This window comes from Podarcis cretensis, assembly GCF_951804945.1.
Source record: "Podarcis cretensis genome assembly, chromosome: 1".
In the NCBI taxonomy this organism is placed as follows: Eukaryota; Metazoa; Chordata; class Lepidosauria; order Squamata; family Lacertidae; genus Podarcis; species Podarcis cretensis.
This window is the reverse complement of record NC_137170.1, coordinates 22,163,918-22,184,141: the sequence shown is the minus strand read 5'-3', so window position 1 is coordinate 22,184,141 and position 20,224 is coordinate 22,163,918. Positions and strand designations below refer to the sequence as shown.

At 42.2% G+C, this 20,224-nt stretch overlaps 1 protein-coding gene across 3 annotated transcripts; it reads right to left on the bottom strand.

Annotated features, from left to right (window-relative positions):
- Positions 1-1,298: 1,298 nt before the first annotated feature.
- LOC307200566 (alpha-1-antitrypsin-like) lies at positions 1,299-15,284 on the bottom strand. Of its 3 annotated transcripts, none has more exons than XM_079949103.1 (5): positions 15,188-15,284; positions 13,433-14,120; positions 9,503-9,773; positions 7,866-8,013; positions 1,299-1,682 (listed from the first exon to the last, which is right to left on the bottom strand). In XM_079949103.1, the coding sequence occupies exons 2-5, from the start codon at positions 14,097-14,099 to the stop codon at positions 1,479-1,481; spliced, it is 1,290 nt and encodes a 429-aa protein (XP_079805229.1). In that variant the 5' UTR covers positions 14,100-14,120; positions 15,188-15,284; the 3' UTR covers positions 1,299-1,478. The 3 variants fall into 3 exon arrangements, with proteins under 3 accessions (XP_079805229.1, XP_079805228.1, XP_079805227.1); XM_079949102.1 differs by having other exon boundaries at positions 13,433-14,203; positions 15,188-15,237; XM_079949101.1 differs by having other exon boundaries at positions 13,433-14,238; positions 15,188-15,206.
- Positions 15,285-20,224: the final 4,940 nt, after the last annotated feature.

The following is a 20,224-nucleotide window of genomic DNA, read 5'->3' as shown; positions in this document are numbered from 1 at the left end:
GGGGATGCCAGCCCTCAATGGCACCCACCAGAGAAGGTGAGCGGACTTGTGAGAGTGAAATCGGCAGCAAAATATTTGACTGTTATCCACCCAATAGTTTTCCAGAGCTGCATCTTGTTTCTATGCTGTATTGCTTTCCAAATTTGACTTTTCTGCTTTAGGCTTTCTCTTTTAGACGCAACATTAACGAGTAAATTGTGGTTGCTGGGACTGCTCAGTTCTCTTGGTGGCTTGCACACCCCAGCAGTGCAACTAGAGCTGGACCTTGGGCCTGAGGTCCCAAATGACCCCCCCCACCCGAGTACAGTAGTGAACAGGCCTAGCATCAGCACCTGGGCCAAACAGGTATGTCAAGGCCCACAGAAGCTGGTTCCCCAACATAGTGGTAGATAATATTAGGGGAAAGTTCTGCAAAGTCGTCTTCTCAGAAAAACCTCAGAAATGTTATCAGAGGGAAAGAAAGGCTTCGGAGTAGTTTAACAATCAATCCGTCTCCCCAGGGCATTTTGGGAATTGTAACTCTGTGAGCGGAATGGGGTCTCCTGATGTCAGGGACTGGCTGGATGAGGAAGAGTGTTGGGAGCCATCTGCCCATGAGCCCCCAGGCAGGGCACAGAAGATGATGGCTTCTTTTGGGGTGCTATTCTACTTTCCACATTTTGTGGTTGTTGCCTTCTTATCACACATTTACTAACTAACATGTCCTGATTGTATTCTGCATACTTTGTCCAATGGAAGAAAAATGAGAGTCACTAAGAATCATGCCTGATTCTCCTGGCCTAGTGCCAGCCATTTATCTCCACAGAGAAATTCTTCCTTATGATAGGGGCATGGAAGGCTTCTCAGTTTTAGTTTGTTTCCCCCTGCAGAACCCCAATATCTACCAATCAGATGTAAAATACCATATGTAAAAGAGATACAGTTAGAATTAAAGGACACAGTATGCCTCTGAGCACCTTCTGAGTTGGTTTGAATTTATTTTCAGAACCAGAACTGAACTGAGGTTATTATCGTTTCATACACAAGTCCACTTCTGGTTAGCTTTTCCCCTCATTTCAGCAGCCTACTTTACCTGGGCAAACTCATTTTGTTGTTGCCGTTCAAAGAACTGGGAGGCAGAAACTCTCCTGCAAATCTACTGGCTGATTGTGATCTACCATCTGCTCAGCCTTCATTTAGGGACTTGATTTTCTAAAATGGGATTTAGGAGGTCACCTAGGGATTTGTGGGCCCCTTTCAAGGACAGAAACATATTGCAGATTCAAAAGGGTGGAGCATGAAGTTAACCCACAATATCACAATGTTTTAAAATCATTTTTATTATAAAATGGCTTTGAAGTCAGTCGTCTTCTTATTCATCCCAGAGACAACTGGTTATGGGCACCACCAGGACTGGGCTAAGAAAATGCAAAGCGGGAAATCCAGTTTTTTAATCTCCTAAAAAGGCTGTACTTGTAATACTCTGGGTCTTCTAATAGTCATTGCACGGTAGGGTTGATGATCTTCCCCAGGAAGAGGATGCTCCATGTTGCCTTATCTAAAATAATAATCAGGAAGGGTCTGTTGAAGCTGATAGTAAGTACAGGTTGAAATGGAGCGGAACGGAACATAAACTCTATCGTGGTGACTGCCGCTGCCTCAGTGCCACTCTCGTTAACATCCAGCACAGTCTTGTGAATGGCCTGTGAGGAAAGAACAACATATCATTGTCTGCAAGTCACATTCTCCAGTAGTTCACAGATGAATATGGACACCCTTGTGATGATCATTGTTCTCATACTGAGGATCTTTCCATTAGACCTCCCTGAAGCAGCTGTTCTATCTACTATAATTCTTTCTCTGTGATAGCTTGTCCACAATGACCTTCAAATCCAAGAGGCTGTTTGCTCTTTTAGCTAAAGCAGGGGTTACCAACCTGGAGGGGCGGGCGAGGGCAGCGTGAACACATTCACAAACAGGAGAAAATGTCCTGGGCACTATGCCAACACTACAAACAAGCACATACTGCAACCTAGGTCCCTTCTGCACTGTACATTGAAAGTGGTGCTGTACCACTTTAAGCAATCATGGCTTCCCCCAAGGAATCCTGGGGGTAGCTTGTCCAGGGTGCTAAGAGTTCTTAGGAGACCCCTTTTCTGTTCACAGAGCTACAATTCACAGAGTTCCCCGGGAAGGGGGATTGAATGTTAAACTGCTCTGGCTGTTGTAGCTCTTTGAGGAGAAATGGGGTCTTCTAAATGTCTCCACAGTCCACAAGAATATGGTACGTCCCAAAATATACTGCACTGTCAAAAGTCAGGGTAAAGAAGTGTGTCTTCAGCACATGATGGGGAATACAAAACAAAGTCACACCTTTGTGGAGAGGGAATTCCACAACTTAGGGGCTGCTGCAGAGAATGCTGTCTCCCAGGCCCTCATTCCCTGAATTCTGAGGGCATTTGATTTGAACTGATTTTATAATGAAATGATTTTAGAATGTTGTATTATTTTACTGTTGTTAGCCGCTCTGAGCCTGGCTTCAGCTGGGGAGGGCGGGATATAAATAAATTATTATTATTATTATTATTATTATTATTATTATTATTATTACTACTACTACTACTACTACTACCAGGAGGATCTCCCTTGCTAGTCTTAGCACCCAAGGGGGGGCTGTAGAGAAGGAGAAGGTATTTCAGACCTTTGGGATTTAAGTCATTTAGGGCTTTGAACATTAATGCAAGCACCTTGAATTTGGTCTGGAAGCAATCTGGCAACCAGGTAGGTGGTTTAAAATGTGGGTTTATGTAGGTTCGAGTTGGAACCCCAGCTCATAATCTGGCCTCTGCATGTTGGATCAGCTGAAGTTTCCAAGTCATTTTCAGGGGCTGCCTCACAAAGCAGAGATTGCAATAATGCATTCTGGAAGTTACCAGAGCAGGGAGTACCATGGCTGATTCATCTCTGTCCAAAAGGGAGTATATAGCAGGAAACAGGCACTCCTAACCACTGAGGCCAATGAACTTTCAGGGACTGTGTGGATCAATTTGTACCCCCAGTGGTGGACCTGATCCTTCAAGGGGGAGTGTAGCACTTTTGCCTATGCATTTTTTTGCTGTATTCACTGGTTTTATTTGAATTGCAGTTTGAATTGTTTCAGTGTTATCTTTTGTTCAGTGCCCAGATAACCTTGATGTACCATCCAATCGACAGTTAACCATGAGACTCCTGGAAGAATACATTCTTCAGGTGTCAGTCTAAAGACAAACCAACGTCACTGAAGGCTCACCCACATTTCCCGTCACTCCATGCTTTCTACGCACAGGTTTGGGTTTCCCAGATTTGTTTTTGTGGGTGGTTTTTTTTTGGTCCCAGCATTTCCCCCAGGAAAACCCACCTTTTACTGCTGAATCAGAGCAAATGACAATGCTTGAAAACCTGATTGTCATTTGCTCAAATTCAGCAGTAAAACAAGGGTTCTCCTGGAGAAAGCACAGGGAATAATAATAATAATAATAATAATAATAATAATAATACATCTCTGCTCAGACCTGGAAAGCCAAGACCTATGCCTAGAAATGCAGCACAAAAGGAAGTGTGGCTGAGTCTAGATTTAAGGCACATTCAATGCAAATTTAAAGCACATGACTTTCCCCAGGGCATTCTGGGAACTGTAGTTTGTAAAGGTTTCTGGGAATTGTAAGTCTGTGGAGGCGAAATTCCAGCTTCCAGGATTCTTTGAGGGAAGCATGTGCTTTAAATGTGCCTGATCACCTCTTCATTCCTAAACAAAGTATTGTTCACCCTCCATCTAAAGGAACCTGTTGGCATCAATTTCATTTCCATCTTCACAGCATTATGATCAGAGCAAGTTTTGGGGCAGATCTCCACTTTGCTGGTCTTTGGAGCCAATCCCCTGGTTACCCAAATTTGGTCAATTCTTGTCCATGTCATTTTAGCCTCAGAGAAGAAAGTTCCCTCTCTTCCCAGAGGGTTCTTCACTCTCCAAATGTCAACTAAGTCCATATTTTCAGTCATGTCAAAAAAGGTTTTTGGTAGTCTACCATCTTTGGTGACCACCTGTCTCAGTGCCTTGTCCATATTTGTATTCATCCAACTGCACCCAATGCTTGCTCTTCTTCTGTTGGTGGTGGTGGTAACACGTTCACTGGAAGATCCAGTCCAAAGGATAATGCTGATATATCCAATATTCCCCTGTTTGGTGATCTTCTATCCGATGCTCTTGGCTCTTTTCCAAGTCCCTTCTGGAGATCTTCTTCGTATTTATACAAAAACTTTACTTTATCTTCTACTGATCTTATTTTTATTTTTCTTCCTTTGAAACTGAAAGATAGGCCTTGGGGAAACTCCCACCCAAAAAACTCTAAGAGACTACTTCGAGATAAATATGAATACTACAATGGAAAAAAGAGTAATTTGGGACGCAAGCAAAGCAGTTATGAGAGGATTCCTAATACAACAGAAAGCAATTAAGAAAAGAACTCAGAATGAAAAAAAGGATAAAATCTTGGAAAAAATAAAGGAAGGAGAGAAGAAACTGAGAGCAAAACCAAAGTCTCAGGAGATCCTGAAAGAGATAAAGTTATACCAAGTACAATATATGAAGTTGATGAATCAGGAAATAGAATGGAAGATTAAACAGATGAGGCAAAAGACATTTGAATCGGCAAATAAGTGTGGAAAATTGTTGGCCTGACAAATGAAAAAAAGACAAAAACTTAATACTATTACGAATTTGGAAGTGGAAGGCAAGAATATACAGAACCCAGTGGAGATCAGGAAGTGTTTTCAGAGATATTTCAAACAACTTTATACACAGGAGAAGCAGAAAGAAATGGACATTGATCGATTTTTGAAAATAAATGGACTACACAAAATCTCTCAGGAAAAACAGCTAATGTTGAATTATAATATCTTGACTTCAAGATATTACAGATCTCTGAAAGAATTGTTAATACAACCATTGTAGGAAGTCTGCAATGAAATATTAGAAGGGAGAAAGGCACCAGAGTCGTGGAAGGAAGCTTATATTACACTTATACTGAAAACAGAGACTGAAAAGACACAGTTTAAGAATTACCGCCCCATATCGCTGCTTAATGTGGATTACAAAATTTTTGCAGATATTTTGGCTAAAAGATTAAAAAAGGTTTAGTAGAAGAAATTCATAAAGACCAAGTGGGCTTTCTCCCGGGCAGACACTTGTCTGACAACACGAGGAATATAATTAATATCCTAGAAAAATTACAAGTGAATATCAGTACTAAGGCAGTTTTGAAATTTGTGGACGCAGAGAAAGCCTTTGACAACATCTCTTGGAGTTTTATGAAGAAGAATCTCCAGGGGATGGGGGTAGGTCAAGGTTTTGAAAATGGTACAGGTGCAATTTACTCAGAACAAAAGGCAAAATTAATTGTGAACAATGTAGTGACAGAAGAGTTTAAGATTGAGAAAGGGACACGACAAGGTTGCCCAATTTCTCCATTGCTCTTCATATCGGTCCTTGAGGTATTGTTAAATATGATTAGAAAGGACCAAGAGTTTAAAGGTATACAAGTGGGAGCTAAACAGTACAAACTGAAAGCATTTGCTGATGACTTAGTACTGACTTTACAGGAGCCAGAATCTAGTACTAAAAGGGTATTGGAACTGATTCAAGAATTCGGACAGGTTACAGGTTTTAAGTTGAACAAGTTGAAAACTAAGGTTCTAGAGAAAAACTTAACTGTGAATGAGAGTGAGAAGTTTCAGGAGGTGACAGGACTAACACTGGTTAAGAAAGTGAAATATTTAGGGGTTAACATGACTGCTAAAAATGTGAATTTATTTAAGGATAATTATGAAAAATGTTGGACTGAAGTGAAAAAGGATTTAGAAATATGGACAAATTTGAAGTTATCATTGTTAGGCCGAATTGCTGTGATAAAAATGAATGTGTTGCCAAGGATGTTGTTTTTGTTTCAAACATTTCAAATTTTGGATAAGATGGATTGCTTCAAGAAGTGGCAGAAAGATATTTCCAGATTTGTTTGGCAGGGCAAGAAGTCTCAAATAAAATTAAAGATATTAACTGATACTAAAGAAAGAGGTGGATTTGCCCTGCCAGACTTTAAACTTTATTATGAATCAGCTGCTTTTTGCTGGCTGAAAGAATGGCTGCTTCTTGAAAACACTGACGTGTTGGATTTAGAAGGTTTTAATAATGTATTTGGTTGGCATGCATATTTGTGGTATGATAAGGTCAAAGCACATAAAGCTTTTAAAAATCATATTGTTAGGAAAGCATTGTTTAATGTTTGGATAAGATATAAGGATTTGTTAGAAAGGAAAAGCCCAAGATGGTTGTCACCAATGGAAGCAAAGGCACAGAAAAAACTCAATATGGAGGCCAAATGGCTGAAATATTGGGAAATTTTGGAACAAAATGGAGACAGAATAAAATTGCAGAGTTTTGAGAAATTGAAAAATAAAGTGCGAGACTGGCTCCATTATTACCAAATAATGGAGGCATTCAATCTGGACAAAAAAGTTGGCTTCCAGGTGGAAAAATCAAAATTGGAAACAGAATTGTTAGACTCAAATATCAAGAATTTGTCAAGAATGTATAACTTGCGGTTGAAATGGAACACTCAGGATGAAATGGTGAAATCAGTTATGATTAAATGGGCACAAGATGTTGGACATAATATAATGATGGCTGACTGGGAACAGTTATGGACCACAGGTATGAAATTTACGGCATGTAATGCCCTAAGAGAAAACTTAATGAAAATGATTTATAGGTGGTCCATGACACCAGTCAAGCTTGCAAAAATTTACCATCTGCCCGATAATAAATGTTGGAAATGTAATGAGATTGAAGGTACATTCTTTCACCTTTGGTGGACATGCCCAAGGATTAAGACATTCTGGGAGATGATTTATAATGAAATGAAAAAGGTATTTAAATATACCTTCCTGAAGAAACCAGAGGCTTTTCTCCTGGGCATGGTCGGCCAATTGGTGCTAAAGAAGGATAGAGCATTTTTTATGTATGCAACAACAGCAGCAAGAATACTTATCGCGAAGTTTGGGAAGACACAAGATTTACCCACCCGGGAAGAATGGCAGATGAAGTTGATGGACTACATGGAACTGGCGGAAATGACTGGCAGAATCCGAGACCAGGGAGAAGAGTCGGTGGAAGAAGACTGGAAAAAGTTTAAAGATTATTTACGGAAATACTGTAAAATTAATGAATGCTAGGAAAATGTTGGAATGAAGTTATATGGCTTTAGTAGAAATGTTATAAGGCATTAAGTATAAATAGATTAATAGAGTATTAAAGGGAAAAATAAGGTTAGAATGTGTTAAGATAATTATAGGATAGAAAACATAGAAAGATGGAAAGGAATTGCTGAAACAGTTAACAGAAATGGAATACAAAAAGGGAGGTGTGAGGAGGTCGCGGAAATAAGTGAATGAAAGATAAGATATTGAAATTATTTGATGTGTTTTAAAATGGTTTTCTTTTTGGTTTGGTTTTGTTAGTTTAAATGTGTTGGTGTTGTGTGGTGTTTTTGTGTTGTATTGTATTGTTCTTTTTTGTAGTGTTTAAATTGGGAAAGTAATAAATATTATTTAAAAGATAAATGTGCACTGAATTCACTTTAAGTGTATGGTATGGATCTGTGATTCACATTTTGCAACGTTTTCATGGCTTCCTGCAAATGAGAAAAATATCAACAAAAAGAGTTCCTTCTCAGATGTTCTTCACGTGCTTCTGAGAAATTATTGGAGGTAATGTTGTCCTCTTTTAATCGAGGACCAAATGACAGAGCATGAAGGTTTAAAGAAGCACTTGATCAAAGAGAGAAAGCACTTACTTTGGAAACCATCAGGTCACGTTCTCCGGTAATGCCAGACAGATCAGCAGCGTCATTAAAGACGTCTTGCACACCCAACTTCTGTAATAAGTCTTTGACATCATAGGATGCAGAAATGGAAAATTTGGGGATGAAAAGACGTACATTGCTGATGAAGAAAAAGAAAAAGAATCCATATGTTATTTCATTGGTGTTCAGCTGTTGAGTCATGACCCACACAGTGACATTCCCTGGCCTTGATGCACATTCAAGCTTGGAAAAGGGCCCCAGTGCATAGGAAGGGTCTCTTGAAGCCTCTTAAAGGGTCACTGTTTCTCCACTCCAAGTCCTCCCAGGCCAGAATACATTGCTTTAGTAGAGGGAGTTAGGAACTGGATCTACCTTGCAGGCCAGATCCTGACCTCCAGCAACTGCCATGTGCCATTTTGACAGGTGTGTGGGACTGATATTGCCATAATGTCCGCTGAAATCAAATCACGGCGGCAAATTCTCAGGGGTTTGCAAGTGCTGGTGATCAGCTGATTGGCAGCACCTGCAAACCAGTTATTATGCCAAGGTGCTGTGTCATAACCTGCCCCACAACTAACATCATATATAATGCCTTGTGTGGGCAGGTGAATGTGGTTTAGGGAGAGATGAACTAATAGGACAAATTAGGACCCCTACTGGGCTCCATTAGGCCCATGGGATGGAGATTTCTCACTGCTTTTTTAATGGGCTCCTCAGATTCAGAGGACTCACTCCCAGGGAAGCTCCCATTGCCTCACACCTTGGGAGCCTATGGCTCGAAAACAGGTAGCTCATCAGGCAGATTGGAACCATCAGTGTCAGGGACTGGGTAGAGAAGGAATGATGGAGACTGCGTCCCCATCCTGACCCTTCTAGGGAAGAGGAAGAGGAAGACAGTATAGATTTACAACAGGGGTTTGCTGGGGGTCACAGCTCAGAGGCAGATGAGGGAGAAAGTTGGGAAATAATGGGAGAGGAGAAGGAGGAGGCAGAAGCGGAAAGTCAGCTGGTTGACACAGTGCCATCAGAAAGCATCCCAGACCCTCCATCTCCCAGAACCTGGCCATAAAAGTAGGAGAACAAAGAGCTCAAAGGCAGAGGGCATGTAGCAGCACCCATAGAAGTGATGAAGGAGGAAGTGGGAGAGCCGGGGGGTGGGGTGGAGATTCACTCGGAACAATGCCCTTATCCAAGAGGCTGGGTTCTATAGCCTCTCACTGTAAGTATTGAAATGAAAAAGGATGGCAAGAAACCTTTTCTTGTCTTTATACTTTCCTGGGCAAACAGCCAGGAGCCACTGGCAGCATCCTGACATGAGCCCTACTGTTTGCCTCTGCATAGTTCCATCCTTATTTCAGACATTGTGATCTATCGGTACATCACAATGTTTAGCTGGTGATATGTCACAATGTTGAAAACCAGATATCGGCCAGCCTGAACCCACATCTAGATAAACCTGAGGTTAGGGGGCTGACAGCAGTAGCCGAGGTTAGGTCTATGGGGTGTCTTTACCAGTGGCCCCCTGAAACTGGTATATATAGATATATATCTGGTATCCTTTTAAAACAAAAAGCTTCAACTCTTCGAATTAGCAGCATTTGAAGAAACGGTGCAGAGAAAAGACTTACTCTGTTTTAAAAGATGCTATCCATTTAGACAGACTTTCTTTTACCAATGCACCTTCCACATGCTCCAGTTTTCCTTCGTCAGGCAGAATGAAGAAAGACGTGGCATCTCCTTTGTATGGAATCTCCACCACCCAGCAAGACAAGTCTTCATCATGGAGGTATTTGTAGTAGCCTTTTCGATACATCAGGCTGGCTTTCACCGTAGTGTTTGCATCCACAAAGAAGTCTTTCCCCCGGATCATGTGAGTGTCAAAAGGGTGTTGCCAGTAAGCTTGGAAGAAAAAGATTAGGCAAAAGAGTTGCATGATTTTTAATTCCCTCCAAAGGCAACTTTGTGTGCAACAGGTAAGTATTTCATTATGTAAGTACAGGAAATGCAAGAGGCATAGAAGTGAGTGATTAAAAATATATATCCTAAAACCTAGACAAAATACCGTATTTTTTGCTCTATAAGACTCACTTTTTCCCTCCTAAAAGTAAGGGGAAATGTGTGTGCGTCTTATGGAGCGAATGCAGGCTGCACAGCTATCCCAGAAGCCAGAACAGCAAGAGGGATTGCTGCTTTCACTGAGCAGCAATCCCTCTTGCTGTTCTGGCTTCTGAGATTCAGAATATTTTTTTTCTTGTTTTCCTCCTCCAAAACTTAGGTGCGTCTTGTGGTCTGGTGCATCTTATAGAGTGAAAAATATGTAACTGTAGTGGCTGCTTGCAAAACAGTACACAAAATAGTGAAAATGTCAATGGGACACAGTAGAATACTCACAGAGTAAGTTCGTTTGCCCTCCTGGGGCAGGTGGCCCTCCTGGGGTGGGCGGGCACTGTGTCTCCCCTATGAACTGGCCTATTGCCAGCCAGATTGTACTCCTGCCACCAAATTGGCCAATGGTGGCAGTGATGCATGGGGCATCACCTGGTCACGGTGCCAATGACCAGTAGTAGCACTTGGTACTATGCCCAGGAGAAGGATAACTATCAAGCCAGCAGGGTCTTTTGGCCTCTCTCTCTGTGCCGGTTCTCCCGCCCACCCTCCCTCAGATTAGGGTTGGTGTTTTTTTACCAGTGGTGTGACCTTGCTATGGACAATGTCGGTCGCTAGATTCAGGGCCCGGTCAGGAATTTATTTCCACCTGGCAAACTGGCTCCATCATTTGGGTTTTGGGCTGCCTCATAGCAATTGTCACAACTTTGTTGGAGGGGAGGTTATAGCCTCTGTCTCCCCCTCCATGAGTAAGGAGATCCTGTTAAAAAGCAGCTCCTGTACGATGCCCAGATGGGAGCTAGGGCCATCCCACTTTTCCAATGCAGACCACTGGCTTCACCCTCTTGGCGGATGGGCGGGAGTGTCATGCTCCATTGCTTACCTCAATGCCTATGGCCAAACCTTTCGTATCTGTAACCAATAAAGTTGTGGCCTTACTTGATCCCCCAAACCCAGTAAGCTGTGTGTTGTCTAGTTATTTGCACCTTAGGGAACAGGGTGGTCATGGGGCCTTGCCATGCAAAGGGATGAAGCTTCTACCAAAAGAGTCTCTTGTCCTCCTCTCTCACTTTGAGCTAATCATTATGTTGAACCTTTTAGCATGTTTTGTTTTTTTTCTTTTCAACTGCTCATGTTTACTGGAAGTTTGCTCTTCTTAACAAATTAAAATTTGACATATCATGGCAGGCTGCAATTTCATTGGCGCTATACTCTGCTCTAAAACCCAACTACAAACACAAAAATTTGAGATCTCCACTACCCTTCTCTGTTGTTTCAGGAACAACATTTTTTTTCAAAAAGGCATAAGAGGACAGGCCATTGGTCTGATCCAACTGGCTTTTCTATCTAGTCCATCATCCTGTTCTCACAGTGCTTATGGGAAACACACAAGAAAGATGTGGGCACAACAGCTCTTGAGAGTTTTAGAAGAATGAGTATTTATCAGAGCCTTAAAAAGTTGCCATCGTTACATGTTTGTATGCCCACCTAACAGGGATATATATCTGCAACATTGCGTTTCAGGTCCCACTTATTCCCTTTAACAGTGATGTCAGCTGGTTGAATGCCTATCAGCTTGGAAAAAAAAATGATCACAAAATGGAAGCAACAGGAAAGGTGGTTTTTAAATATTTGGGGAGGACCTCCTAGGTATACAGAAATGCAGTTATTTTTTTAAAAAAAATAAAAATAAAACATTGTCTTTTTTAAAAAATTAAAGCTACATAAATTGCCTGAGAAGAACTTGTGACAGAAGGTTTCTTTCAGAAGATCAATGGTACTCCAGCCCACAGAGAAAGGGAGAGAGAAACAGTCTAATGAAAGCAGGAGCCAGGCAGATTCTAGCCCTCTTCAGATATTATAATGGTGGAAGGGCAAAAAAAGTAGAAAAGAGCTGTAGGGCCAGAGCTTTAGCCCTGTCCCTACTGTCATGTGGGTGCTTTCTGTTTCCTTGTCTTCTAGTGTAACTTGTGGAGCAGAAAGGCTCCTTGCATGATTAAGGATCTTGGAAGATCAGTTTAATCACAGTGAGAGAGTCCACTGGATGACAAAAGTAAGTCTCAAGATGCAGCCATTCAGCACTTTTCTACTCAAGTTTCCCCTCATGACTGCAATGTGCCTAGGGCCCCATCCACACTGTAAATTTAAAGCAATATCATGCCACTTTAAACAGTTCTAGCTTCCTCCAAGACATCCTGGGAGTTGGAGTTTAAGAGGCCCCTATTCCCCTCACAGAGTTCCCTGGGAAAAGAGATTGACTGTAAAAGCACTCTGGGAATTGTAGCTCTGTGAGAGGAATAGCACCCTTAAACTACAGTTCTCAGGAAGCTTTGGGGGAAGCCAGGACTGTTTAAAGTGGTATGATCGTACTTTATACGCATAGTGCTCAGGAATGAGAACAGCAGGTATGCAGTATTTGGGTAGGTATGCTTATAACTAAGCATCTTGGGTGGGGAACTGGGATTAGGGCTGGAATTTGCATGCCCTAATTTATGAAGATATTAATTTTCTGTGCTGCCTGTCCTGCCAAAGAAGCCCAGGATGGCAAAGAGCAAAGCAGGATGACAATACAATTCAAAAAATAATAATGAATAAGCACATCAAGATAATTAAGAACACATTTAGAACATCTAAAAACATTTACAGTGGCCTATCCTTACAGCTCATAATTTCAAGGTTGCCAGGAGCAGTATCTGTTAGCAATCAAATGTCTGGGTGAACAGGGATATTTTAAAATTTCTTCAGAATGGTAATAATAACATTATTAACACAATGAATGCTAATGCTAATTATAATAGCTCCCACTCACCCCTTGAGTTATTATAGGGAAGTTTCAGGAGGAAGAAAGGAAAATGGAACCATTTCGTCTCTCAAATAAGAAAAGAGGCACATCTTTTCTCTTTTCTCAATTTCCAGCATGGAATGCCCATTTCTGCCATATAACTATAAAGCACTTAGGTTTGGGACTGGCAAACTTCTAATGCTACCCAGCACAGCAGGGGAAGTGTAGGAGGGGGGCAGAGAGAAAATGTGTCTCTTTTCCCTTCCCCAGTACTGAAATTCCCTGAACAGCACTGCAAGCGTAAGAACATAGGAGTCTACTGGATGAGGCCAATGGCCCATCTACTGCAGCATTCTGTTCTCACAGTGGCCACCCAGATGCTTGTGGGGAAACCTGCAAGCAGGGCATGAGTTCATAAGCAATCTCCACTCTTGAGGTTTCCAGCAACTGGGATTCATAGCCAATAGATAGGAGCCATTGAAAGCCTTCTCCTCCATGAATTTGTCCCACCATCTTTTAAAGCCATCCAAGATGGTGGTCATTACTGCCTCTAGTGGGAGTGAGTTCCAAGGCTCCTAATTCGGGGCTGACGGGAGCCCTGAACTAGAGCACTCCTCTTAAAGGAAATTTGTGTTGCCAGTCCCTTCAGTTAATTACTCTTCCAACTTACCTTTGAAGAAGATGTAGTTCACAAGAACCAGTATAGTGCTTGGATCGAGGTCCTCGAGCGCATGGGCTATTTTCCCCTGAGTTTTGTTCTGCACATAATCATTTATCTGCCTTTTGGCCGCTCTGGGAATGGTGAAGTTGGTGAGGAAGCCTTCTGCTTCATAGAAGGTTTTGACATCCTCCAAAAACTTAGGCAGAAACTTCAACGACTGCTCAATGAACAAGGCATTTCCCATCTTCACCTGTGCTTTGTTATCCGGGCGGTGAAGGGCATGGATGAGGTGGCGGAATCCTTTGTGTATCTCATTCTCCTCAGTCACTGACAGGTTAAATGCGAGTCCTTTGTGAATCTGACTTTGGGTTTCCGACTTGGCACCCAGGGTCAGCAGTGCAAAAGCTGCAGAGATGCTGATTGGGGAGAAGAAAATGTTCCTTGAACCCACGCCTGAAGCTATGTTCCTGTAGAATGTGAATGCAAAGTCAGAGTTACTGGGACCTATCTTAAGATAGCTGGAGGAATCCTGTCTCTGTTCTTCTGAAGAAAGATGTGGATGTTCCAGTAATGTCTTGTCTCCTTGGCTAGCCTGGTCATCGTTGTGTCCTGGGAGTTGATGGCACTGGACTTCAAGACTAATCAGTAACAAGGAGAGGGTGATGACCAGCTTCATTTGGGATTTGCAATTCTTCTGCTGATAATTCCCACACAATATGTTAAAGGATCAATCCAAAAATGCATGTGTACTCTGCAACAAAGGCGAATTCTGCCCTAGACCTATACATTTATACAACAGAAATAATTCACCTTTCCTGTGAGTGGCGTAAGAAAGAATGTTGTTAGTTTCACTAAATTACATACAGAATAGAGTTTTGATAGAAAATGGTTTCCACATTTGTGTTTTTCAGTGTTTCAATGGTTTGTTTTTTAAATAAGTTTATTATTTAAAAATAAAACTGGCACATTTTAACCATGGAATATTTCTTTGTGATACTCTCAAGTTTTCACACTTTTCGGAATTTAACATAGTAATATTAATTTTTACAACTATGTATCTATACCTATATATGCCTGTATCTATGTATATAGTTATTTTCACATATCATTTTGAAATCAACTTTTGAATAGCAAAGACTATTTCATTTTCATTCTGAAGCTTACCTGAGAATCCTAACTGACCCCCTTTAGGCAACTTTGGTTTATCCCTGCTTTGTCATAAAATTAATGAAATTCTGCCATCAACTTGAATGGGAATAGAACTGTGCCAGTAGTTCCAGTCATTTATGCACCCAGCCACACACAGAAACAAAGAAATGATTCATATTCTTAGATGCTGGCCCAAACATGCAGGCACTTGTTTAAGAAGTGTGCAGTGGTACCCTTTCCTTTTACATAGCAGAGGAAGATTCTGGCATCTGCCATGTCCATGTGCTTAATGGTGCAGAAGTGACTCTACTGGGCTGCTCTGTACCACCTGTAGTGGAACTTCTGAGCTTTCGGTTCAATGAACCAGTCATGTAATGGGAGTGGGTGAGATTTGATGCTACCATAACAAGTTGCTGCATCTGAGATTAAGCCCCACTTAGAATATAGCCATTGATCTAGCCTATAAATCCCAATCTGTCTGAACATTAAACAGAGATTGATTTAGTTCTGCATGGATGTTAACCTAGAAAAGGAAAGGAAATAAACACTGGATATCATAAGCTATGCCAAAACAAGCTAGAGAGAGGAGTGAAAAAGAATGTATAGCTTACTTACAGTTCACCAAAAGAATATCGCAGCACCCTTCTGCACTACGATCCTCTTAAACCTGTGATTTATATACCAGGCTTGTACACAGTTTTCATTATTAACCATTAAGCAGAGCAAATATGGGTTGCCAAAGGGAGTCGGGTACAAAATGTGATGCAAGGGATTTGTAGCTTCCGCCCGACCTTTGTGCAATGGTACTACAGGTTGATAAAGAGCTGGATTTTAAATAAATAAGCATGAACTTCCCTGACCAAAGGGATCTCAAGCCACTCATTTCTGAGTAGTCCAAGCTCATACTGTGGCCATTTATTGAGGCACCCACCACTGCTTGCTCAGAGGCAGATACCTGACTATATTCCTGGACTAGATGGGCCTCATGGTTCCTTCCAACTCTACAATTCTATGTGCAGAGCCTCAGTTATTGGGTGATCTAAAAATACTATAAATAAGGAATACCATGAATACCATATTGCACCAGTCTGAATCTCCTCCACTTATAACAAAGCCTCAGGAAAGGCAGATTCCCACTCCTCCTCTTCCTTGACAGAGCAACTAACTAAATGATAATGGTATGGGAGCAGAAAATGAAAGGGTTAAAGAGAGCAGGGGTATCTGGAATAATGAACTAAGGGGGAGAGAGAGAGATGTGCAAAGACTCTGTAGAGAAGGTGACAAAGTGAGAAACAGGAAAGGGGAAGATGGGAATAAACATTGAGAGGGAGGAAGCAGGGGAGAGCCCATGGGCTATGGCAGGTAGGGGAAGACCTTTCTCAGCTCATGGGTCACATTTCCTTATGGGCAACCTACAGGGATCACATGGACAAAAGTGGGTGGAGTAACAAACATGCCTCTGATCTTTCTACAGTAGGTTGTGGTTCGAGGACCCGACCCCCGCAAAGTGAAATGAAGACACAGGGACACGTGATATAAGGTTAATGGGCTAGAAAAGGCCACAACTTTATTGATTACAGCAATGCAAAGGTATTGGCTTAGGCATTGGATCGCGAAACAAGTGGGTTTATTCACCAGGGGTTCATCACCTGTTGATGCTAATCCAACTATAGGCTCACCCCTGATGTCACCGAGGGTCGTGCCATGGCCTCCCGCCAAGCAGGCTTCGGACGGAATACACGACTGCCAGATTCCTTTAATGGAATACCCCTAGAAATTGAAGGCATAGGCGATGGCCACACCTAGCACTTCGACACACCACAACACATTATTCCAATGCCTAACCTACCCACCAATACCACAAAAGTTGTGACGATTGCTACGAGGTAGGCGAAAAAACCAAAAAGCCTAATGCCAAATGGAAAAACTCCTACCAGGCCCCCTGGGCAACCAGGGCGACCAACCTAAGGTCCATAGCAAGGCCAATGACCTAAGCCCTAACTCAAAGGGAGTGGAGGGTGGGTGACTCACGATGAGACGATGGCGAAGAATGAGGCCGGGGAGAGGCTGGCACTGCAGCAAAAGGCTGCTGAACACGCCCCCTCTGTGGCACCTGGTTGGATGCTTACCGGGGGGCGTGGGCGCCAGCCAGCCAGGTGAGGTGGAGGCAGGGGGCTAACGCCCCCTGCTAGGGGCGGTGCTCGGGCTCCCGCCCACAACCACTCCCCTCTCTTTCAGGGAGGAGAGTCTTTACATTCAGTCAAGAGGTTTCTCTATGTGCATGTCTGCATCTCTCCATCCTCCACCTAGGGAAGAAAGAAAAGCAAATGAGAATTCCTAGATGCCTAGAATTTATATCTTTAGGTCTAGAATTTATATCTCCAGATTTAAAGAAAAAGAGAGGCATTGTAATATGTGTTAAGAGAGGCATTGTAATATGTGTTAACCCAAAATTTGAAACAAAACAATTTTTTAAGGGCAATGAAGGTAGAATTCTGGGTATACAAGTGGGGAAAGGTAACGAAAAATTTGTGATAACAGGAATTCATGCTCCAAATGGGAATAAGACAGAGTTCTTCAAGGTAGTGGAAGATAAGTTGTTAGAATTTATAAATGAGAAGATTATATTGCTAGGAGACTTAAATGGAGTTACCTCTTTGGAATTTGATCATACAGACTCAGGAGGTAGACCGAGAGGAAGACTCTCCCCTACTTTTTTTAGTATGGTGGAGAGTTTGAATCTGAAGGATGTGCAGCGTTACAAGCACCCTATAGAGAAAAAATTTACCCATCATTCCCAAGCAAAAAAGGCAGAGGGCAGAATTGATGGAATATAGATAACTAAGAATCTACTACCGAAGATAAAAAAAATCAGATATTCTACCTAGATCGATAACTGATCACAACTTGGTTACAGTAGAACTAAGAAATAGAAGGGTAAAGAAAAGATGGAGAATGAATGAAAAAATCCTAAACAAATTTTTTTTAGCCAAAGCACAAGAATTACTCATGGAATTCTTCCAAAATAACAAGGTGCAGGATACAGATATTAGGGTAATATGGGATGTGAATAAAGCATTTATAAGAGGCTTTTATATTCAACAACATGCAATTCAAAAAAAGAATAGGGAAGCTAAACGAAGATGGATAAAATTAAAAAGGAAATTGAAGAAAATGAAAAAGTACTAGCCAAACATCCTAAAAATGAGAAAGCAAGGAAAAATTGTAAGCTATTACAAAATCATTTGTCAGCATTAGTTAATCAGGAGATAGAAAATAACTTAAGGTGGATGAAACAGAGGTATTTTGAGTCAGCAAATAAAACTGGGAAATTACTGGCATGGCAACTGAAGAAAAGGCAGAAAGATCTACTAATAGAATAATGGATGAAGGGAAGATCATAGATAAAACAAAAGAAATCACCAAGAGGTTTGTTAAATATTTCAAAAAAATATACGAAAAGGGTAATGAAAAGGAGGAGGAGATAGCAGAGTACTTACAAAGCAGATCTCTACCCAGAATATCGGCTGTTATACCTTTAAATTATGCAGCGGGTGCAGAATGCCGCGACAAGATTCCTTACGGGGTCCTCGCCGCGGGATCACATTCACCCGGTGCTATACCTACTGCACTGGCTCCTGGTGGAGTACAGGATCAGGTTTAAGGTGCTAGTTTTAACCTTTAAAGCCCTATACAGCCTAGGACCCTCGTACCTATGGGACTGCCTCTCCTGGTATGTCCCACGGAGGACCTTACGGTCTTCAAGCAAAAACATCTTGGAGGTCCCGGGCCACAGGGAGGTTAGGCTGGCCTCAACCAGAGCCATGGCTTTTTCGGCTGTGGCCCCAATCTGGTGGAACGCTCTGTCACAAGAGACTAGGGCCCTGCGGGACTTGACATATTTCCGCAGGGCCTGCAAGACAGAGCTGTTCCACCAGGCCTTTGGCCAAGGCACAGTCTGACCCCCTCCTTTGGTAATCCTCATAGAACTCTAGCCCAATGGTTGCCATTAATTTGATTCTGAATTGATTTTAGAATGAATTGATTTTAGAATGCTGTACTACTTTTACTGTTGTTAGCTGCTCTGAGCCCGGCTTCGGCTGGGGAGGGCGGGATATAAATAATTTATTGTTATTGTTGTTGTTGTTGTTGTTGTTGTTATCAATGCCATTCCAAGTTCCTTACAAAATTTCCCACTTCCCTCAGCATAGGAAAATAACACGTTTGGTAAGTTACAAATTAGTTTCCATACAAACTCTTCAAAAGTCTGATTTGTGTGCTTTCCCATACACCTGCACAGGTAACTTAGCTTAGTTACAAAGTGGCAAAATTTCCTAAATTATTGGTATAGGAATTCAAGAGTGGCTTCTGAGAGCCGTGTGGAGCAACCAGCTCAGACCTCTTCACATGCTGAGCTACACAGGTAGACTGGGGGGAACAATAGGCTTGACTGTCCATTTCCTCTCAAGATAAGGGAAGTGGACATAGCTAAGCCTGGCAAGACAGCTTAACTCCTTAATGCATTAAGTAGACTTAAGCATATTCTAGTTATATGAAGCTGGTTATTCCGCATTTATCACCATTCAAGGACACATTCTAGAGAAGCAAATGCACTTGATGGTGTAGCACCAGTGAGAAGTCTGTCCTAGGGAGAGCCTGATAGGTAAAAAGGTAAAGGTAGAGGCCATTTGGCCTGAAGTCCTCCACCCCTGGACTATGTCTAAGCCTTGCTTCTTAGCACAAGGACGTGGGTGGCACTGTGGTCTAAACCACTGAGCCTCTTGGGCTTGCCAGTCAGAAGGTCAGTGGTTTGAATCTGTCCCAGCTCCATCCCAGCTCCTGCCAACCTAGCAGTTCGAAAGCACACCAGTGCAAGTAGATAAATAGGTACCGCTGCAGCGGAAAGGTAAACAGCGTTTCCGTGTGCTCTAGTTTCTGTCACAGGGTTCCGTTGCGCCAGAAGCGGCTTAGTCATGCTGGCCACATGACCCAGAAAGCTGTCTGTGGACAAACGCCAGCTCCCTCGGCCTGAAAGCAAGATGAGCGCCGCAACCCCATAGTCATCTTTGACTGGACTTAACCATCCAGGGGTCCTTTACTGTGGCGTTCATATGGAGCCCCCGGTCATTTCACAGACTATTGACCTGTACACCACTAATCTGCTGCCACCAACCAGGTCTCCCCAGTAAATCACTTAGTCTCAGTCAGGTTCTTAAGTTAACAATGAAGATTGTTGGTTACTGCAAACACAAATAAACTTTAAATGCATTCGAAATGCTGTTACCCTTTACCCTCTTAGTCTTATTTTATTCTGTCTCTGATTCTTCTACCTCCCCTCACACAAGAACCAACTGCACTGTCTCTCTATTTCCATCTGCCTGCTAACTGCTTTCCCAACTGCCTTTTCCCAACTAACCAGCCAACTAACTCCCTAAACCTTGGGCTAAGCCCAAGGTTTAGGGAGTTAGTTATAAACAGGTAGGCTCCACCTGGAATCATAGAATCAAAGAATCATAGAGTTGAAAGAGACCACAAGGGCCATTGAGTCCAACCCCCTGCCAAGCAGGAAACACCATCAGAGCACTCCTGACATATGGTTGGCAAGCCTCTGCTTAAAGACCTCCAAAGAAGGAGACTCCACCACACTCCTTG